This window comes from Nycticebus coucang, chromosome 14, assembly GCF_027406575.1.
Source record: "Nycticebus coucang isolate mNycCou1 chromosome 14, mNycCou1.pri, whole genome shotgun sequence".
Taxonomy (NCBI): domain Eukaryota; kingdom Metazoa; phylum Chordata; class Mammalia; order Primates; family Lorisidae; genus Nycticebus; species Nycticebus coucang.
In genome coordinates, this window is record NC_069793.1 from 13,624,300 (window position 1) to 13,631,713 (window position 7,414).

At 36.8% G+C, this 7,414-nt stretch overlaps 1 protein-coding gene across 1 annotated transcript; it reads left to right on the plus strand.

Moving 5' to 3' along the window:
- The first annotated feature begins 4,060 nt into the window (after positions 1–4,060).
- On the plus strand, positions 4,061–5,011 carry LOC128564293 (olfactory receptor 1440-like). The gene has a single exon (XM_053559788.1). It carries the CDS (start codon positions 4,061–4,063, stop codon positions 5,009–5,011), a length of 951 nt encoding a protein of 316 aa, XP_053415763.1.
- Positions 5,012–7,414: the final 2,403 nt, after the last annotated feature.

Here is a 7,414-nt window from a genome sequence, read left to right on the forward strand (position 1 = left end):
GCCAGCCTATGAACTATCTAGTCAACCATGGGAATAATGAGAAATGACAAATCATTGATGTTTTAAGCAAATAAGTTTGAGTTGAGTTTTTACACAGCAATAGATAACTAAAACATGTATTTTAGCTGTTATTTTTTATAACATTTTTATTTTGAGACAGAGTCTTACTTACTGTGTTGCACAGGCTAGCAGAGGTCCTCAAACTTTTGAAACAGGGGGCCAGTTCACTGTCCCTCACACCATTGGAGGGCCGGACTATAGTTAAAAAAAACAAAACAAACAAAAAAAAAAAAACTATGAACAAATTCCTATGCACACTGCACATATCTTATTTTGAAGTAAAAATCAAAATAGGAACAAATACAATCACACCGCCTCATGTGGCCCACCTCATGTGGCCCACATGAGGACCCCTGGTAGAGTATAGTGGCATCAGCCTATATCATAGCAACCTCAAAGTCCTGGGCTCAAGCAATCCTCCTGCCTCAGCCTTCTGAATAGCTGGGACTACAGGTACCCATCACAACACCTGGCTAATTTTTTCTATTTTTAGTAGAGACCAGGTCTTGCTCTTGCTCAGGCTGGTCTTGAATGCCTGAACTCAAGGGATCCTTGCTCCTCAGCCTCCCAGAGTGCTAGGATTACAGGTGTGAGCCACTACATCTGGCCTATTAGGTGTTATTTTAAAAATATTCATCCTTGGCTGAAAGTACAACTTAAAATCTAACGCAAAAACTGATAAAAACAAAATAAGAATAATGAGATTTTAACTGTACTAGAAAAATACACAGGTGTAGAAGATGGAGCTCCAAATTCAATAATAGCTAAAGCTTTTCAGAGTAGGCAAGGAAATATGCTTTCCTTTACACCTTCTATATTTCCCTCTTCATATTAAATCATCTATTTCCTTTGCCTTCCTTCCTAAAGATATATGAAGTGTCCCAAAAGCCATTTGAAATACTTATTAATCTTCCTTCCACTGGTTGCCAAATAATGGTCTTTCTTGGTGCCTGGCAGATGTTAAATATTCCACAAACATCGTATTATTTACTGCACAACAGTGCAACATTTTCTGTGACTTACAGATTGTGATTTAATTTGGGCTTTATTATAAAAAGAAAAATGAATGTAAACCACTTAGTTTTATTTAGAAAATATATAACATTTTACTACAGTAAGAGGGAAAGAAAATAAGAGAAGGAGAACGATCATTCGTTTCTTCGCTGACTGTTAAAAGGGCTCCTGGTACCTTATACTGGACCTTTGGGTTGTAAATGTGAATAAGTTGTTGCTACTGTTTGTTAGTTCTGCAAAAGTTTAGAAATTATGTTTCCATGTTGAGCAGCTGCTCACCTGCCTTCATTTAAAAACTTCTACATTTATTTTCACACAAATTTTATTTTTATGAGGGGTTCCAAAAGCATTGTGTCTGCAGTACATTTCCATAGTAAGACAAGTTAAGCTGGTCCTTGAAAAGGTTCCATCTGCTTACTGCTCTTGGGGTCATCACTTGGACATGACCAGTGATTGGACCACAGTAGTGTTGCCTGGTCAGCCGCTCCATTTCTTGTGTTTGAAGGAAAGCAAAGTTGCAACATTTATTCTGCCATTCCAGGTTTCTTATTTCTAATCACGGCCGATGATTCTGGTTGTTGCATGTGTGGTCTTGAATGGACGATGGGAAGTAAAGCAGACAACAAAGGAGAATAAAGTAAAAAAATAACTCCCAGAATCAGTATGGATTATCCCCTCTATTTTGTTTTTCCATTTAAGTGACTTTCCTCTACTACTGTGTGTTTTCATCATCATCACCATCTAAATATTTTCATTTTTCTCTTGTCCATTGACATGTTAGGAAGAGTCTAATATAAAGTGCCTTTTACTTGGTTTCTACCTTTTCATTAAAAAAAGCTTTTAATTTTAAAAAATTGATAATACAAAAGAATCAAAATCAAATCAGTTTCATTGAACGCATTTTCTAGGATGTCTGAAATAATCTTAGAGCTTCAGAGTTTCCAGAACACGTGTATCTTGAGGACAGGCATGATAAAACGTACTGTGGAAATGCCCGAGAACTAGTGTTTCCAAAGAATCTTTTAATTTCCTAAAATATAATTATAATTTCAGCTGATGGAATCTTCTTATCTTTATTGAAGGTATTCTAAGTATATATAGCACATGATTTAGATCTTACTGTATAAATATGGTCTGGAGCTTGTGGCTTGTTTTGGGTGCCTTGACAGATGGTATTGAGTCAGCAAAATTTCCTCTTTTCAGGTAGTTAAATAAGACTCTTTTTTGGATGTTAAAATCACATTTATAATGTCATAGACTGCCAGATAGCTCTTCTTTCAGTGTGTTTACCTATCATGTTTATTGCTCCCTTAAATAGAAGGAGAGTAGCTTACAGAAGAGCAAAGTGAAGGCAAAAAGAAGTTATAGCAAAGCAGGGGCAGATTTTGGAAACTTCAGTCTGTGTAACCAGACTTGGGTGCTGCCATCAAGTTCGAAAGTTTTACTATTTCAATACCTATAAAAGTTTTAATATGATCTCCTTAGTAATTTAAAGTAAATCTGAAGAAAAAGAAAATTTTACTTTATTTATTTATTTCTTGCCAAATTAATGAAAAATAAAATGCAATAAAAATTCTGTAATATTTACTTTGGAGTTTATTATAAAAAGTCTTTGTGGGCACAAATATAAGAACCATCAAAAATCTTATAGAAGAAAAAGGAGAGGATGTTTACCAGTTATCAAAATGTTGTATAATTTATTAATAAAATATGATTATAAGTAATTAAAAAACATGGTGCAGGACTGGAGATAAGATGCATGAACTGACATAATAAAAATTGGGCCAAATAAGAAATTTACAAGCAACTTCATGATGAAGATTACTTTAATCAAGAGAGAAATCAGTGTGATGAAAATATGTCAAATGGTCTATAAAACCAGTGTATGGTGCCCCATGATTGCATTAATGTACACAGCTATGATTTAATAATAAATAAATAAATAAATAAATAAATAAAAAAGAGAGAAATCATTCAATTAATTGTGCTGGGACAAGTGGTGATTCGTTTGAAAAACTAAATCAACATAGTCCAGGTAAATACCCCACAATTTCTGTTAAAATGTCCCATAAACTTTAAATTTAAATATAAAATGTAAAAGGAAAAAAAGAAAATATAGAAAAGGGTTTTATTGGAGTGTTTAAAGAAATCTTTTAGAGTATAAGATTATAGACATGGGCCATAGATAACAAACAAAACCGATTATCTAAAAATAGAAGAAATCTGTACAACAAAATACAACATAAATAATAGTAATAAGATGATAAAAACTTAGAGAAGAATTCTTGTGTATGAGGGAAAAAGAGTTATTATCCTTTATATTTAAACAGTTTCTACAAATAAGTAATAGCCAAATTACTGGACAAAAGATATATTTGAGCAAATCTGTAAAGTAAATCCAAATTAAAAACAAGGAAATAACTTTTTACTTGTAAGATTGTCAAAGGAAAACACTAAGTAATTGTGAGCTATATCAATAACAGGATAGCCAGGGATATTGTCATAAAATTTTGATTCTAGTATAAATTAGTACCAACTTTTATAATTGATGTCATCAAATTTAGCAGTTTGATGACATCTGTGCACATGTGCATTTATATATATATTCGGAATATATATATGGATCCTTATTAACAGTGGTAATGGGAAAACACCCTCTTCTTCTTACACCTCTTAAGGGCCTCTTTGGATTCCTATCTGTATTGGTTATCATGATATCTTAAGGTTATGAATTATAACCATATATATATGGAAAAGAATTATAAAAAAGAACCCAATATATTAAGAGTAGTTGGGAAATGGGATTTCTAATGCTTTCAAAAATGACTTTTATGAATTTTATATTGTTAAAGTTACTTTAAATATGGATAATAATTTTTGTCCCCAAACATGAAACTGTATTCAAAACAAGGAAGTTTGATAATACTAAAATATTCAATTGTTAACCCCCAAATCTTTCTTTCCAAACTTAAGAAACTTCAAGATAATGGCTGGAGGAAGGAATATTACAATAGTCACCAAATTCATCCTTTTGGGATTCTCAGATTTCCCCAAGGTCAAGATTGGTCTCTTTGCAGTATTCCTGGGGACTTACGTGTTGACGGTGGCCTGGAACCTGGGCCTCATCCTCCTGATTAGGATGGACTCCTACCTACATACGCCCATGTACTTCTTCCTTAGCAACTTATCTTTCTTAGATTTCTGCTATGTCACCTCCACAACCCCTAAAATGCTCTCAGACGTCTTCCAGAAGGCTAAGTCCATCTCCTTTCTGGGGTGCACCATGCAGTACTTCTTCTTCTCCAGCCTGGGTCTGACGGAGTGCTGTCTTCTGGCAGCCATGGCTTACGATCGATACGCTGCCATTTGTAACCCTCTGCTCTACACGGCCATCATGTCCCCCACCCTCTGTGTGCACCTGGTGATTGGAGCCTATATAACTGGTGTCTTGGGTTCGTTGATCCAACTGTGTGCTTTACTTCAGCTCAACTTCTGTGGGCCAAATGTTATCAACCACTTCTTCTGTGACCTGCCTCAATTATTAGTCCTATCCTGCTCTGAAACCTTTTTTCTACAGGTCATCAAGTTTGTGATAGCCGTGATCTTTGGACTCATATCTGTATTGGTTATCATGATATCTTACGGTTATATCATTGCTGCCATCCTGAAGATCAGCTCGGCTGAGGGCAGGTCCAAGGCCTTCAACACCTGTACTTCTCACCTGGCAGCAGTGACTTTCTTTTTTGGATCAGGACTCTTCGTCTACATGCATCCCAGCTCTGACAATTCTTTGGGCTATGACAAAATGGCATCAGTCTTCTATACAGTGGTGATTCCTATGTTGAATCCTTTGATTTATAGTCTGAGAAACAAGGAAATCAAAGAGGCCCTTAAGAGGTGTAAGAAGAAGAGAGGGTTTTCCCGTCGCCACCGTTAATTAAAGGTCTGGTAGCCTAGTGACACTGCTGATTGGAAGTTTCTAGACAATGCAAGGGAAATGCGTTTGACATTATTTAACCTCATTGATGCTCTGGCAGGACTGGCAAGTGAGTAAACTTATCTAACTCCAGGACTGGCTCAGGGTCATGAAAATTCTGTGGCTTCTTTGAGTTTTGATGGTTGATGCTCTTTTCCTGCTGTGAACCCACAAGAGCAGTTATTACATTAATTTTTATGAAGCAGCAACCTTCAGTTCTTTGATATTTGACCTGTAAGTTTCAGAACTGTAGACTGCAGGACTAAGCATAAGTCCAAGGTTCTTTGTCATGCACCACATCGCAAATGGTATAATGTCTGCTGTGTCCCATACTTCAACCCTTGGGGTACCCAGGCAAATTCCAATTGATCAAGGTGAGGATTTGAAGAGATGTGTCACTTTAGATGTTTACCTAACTTCTCTGCCAAAGAAATTTTCCGTAGGGAGTTTGGTCTAGGATTCGGTTTTTTATTTTATTTTTGTAATGAAACATCAACAGTTTGTATGTAAATGAACTTAGGGATGACTATGGTACTATCCTTCCCTTGGAGAGCTAAAATATAAGGGAAAGAAGTGAACATTTGGATTATAAAATATATTGGAAAAGTTACATTTCTGGTTTTTTATTTTTATTTTTTTAAAATAAGGTCTCACTCTGTTGTCCAGGCTGGAGTAGAATGGCTTATTGCAGCCTCAAACTCCTGAGCTTGAGGAACCCTGACAATAAAGGTAACTCCGAAGATGTCTTTCACATTTGGGGGAATCTGCCAAACTCTAGTGGTACCAGGCTTGTGTTTTGACAAACACATGGGGCTTGGTGAAAGGGAGACAAAGATTGGAGCTGTCTGAGACTCTGCAAGCACAGCAAACATTTGCATGAGAGTTCAGTGGACTAGAACTCTAAAACTAAGAAGGAAATTAAGGAGAACAATTTGTGTCTGGCTGGTACTTGAGGACACTTCTAACCTGGGACTACTTTAAAATAAATTACCAGCTAAAGATTCTTTGAACTGTACAGGTAGTATGAATTTACTCAGTCAACTTCCGTCACCCTGTATGGTCACATAGCCACAGTTTCCATGTTTCCATGTAAGAAGCAGCCTGAGAGAATCAAAGATTTCCTTTTTGTTATGAATCAAAATTGTTCTTCTTAATCTCTTTCAGAAGTAAGTACTGTGATTTCACAATGTTTAATCAGAATTTTCCATCTGACCTGGGCGGCATTTTTCTGGTATATTTTCTTCATGTGTTATTTATTTTCCTGTTATTTTCTTCATGTTTTCTTGTAACATTTATCTATTTTTTTGTTTTTTTTTTTTGAGACAGTCTCACTATGTCACCCTTGATAGAGTGCTATGGCATCACAATTCACCACAACCTCAAACTTTTGGGCCTAAGCAATTCTCTTGCCTCAGCCTCCCAAGTAGCTGGGACTACAGATGCCCGCCACAATGCCTGGCTATTTTTTGGTTGCAATTGTCATTGTTGTTTAGCAGGCCCGGGCTGGGTTTGAACCCACCAGCCTTGGTGTATGTGGCCAGTGCCCTACTCATTGAGCTACAGGCGCCACCCCTCTCTTAAGATTCTTAAGAGAGAATCTTTAAAGCCAGACTCAAACAATTATTCTAAATAACCTAAAGAAAATCAGGTTACACAAGGAATCCAGACCTTATTGGTGACAACTGAGAAAACATGGAAAGGTCAAATCCATAAAGACTTCAGGAACAGGGGTGGCGCCTGTGGCTCAAAGAAGTAGGGCCCTAGCCCCATAATGCTGGGGTGGTGGGTTCAAACCCAGCCTTGGCCAAAAATTGCAAAAAAAAAAAAAAGACTTCAGGAACAGTGATTATCTCAATGAAAATATGAAATAGATGCTATGAATATGTTTTAAGGAAAAGAAGAAGGATTGAAAATATGGTTAAAAGAATAAGAGAATAAATTTTACTAAGGATTTATGCATCTGGCAGTATGGTGAATTATGTATATCTAGATAATCCTATCTGAAACAATTGCAATGCTGGATTAGAAATAAAATCATCTTGTTTATTTTTTATTTTTGGCCGGGGCTGGGTTTGAACCCGCCACCTCCGGCATATGGGACTGGCGCCCTACTCCTTGAGCCACAGCCGCCAGCCCAATAAAATCATCTTGAATGTGTATTTCCACTTACTAAAAATGAGAAATAAGCTAAGCCCTCAAATGAAGTGGAACCAGAAAACCAGAGAAGTGAACAAGTGTCAAAATTGGCTTTTGCCTTGGAGAGAGTTGCTCGGGCTAAAGACCCAGAACTTCTGCGGTGCGGACTGCGTGGATGGTGGCGGGTCAGAAGACCGAGGTTGGGGTGATCTGGAAGGTGACCTGTGC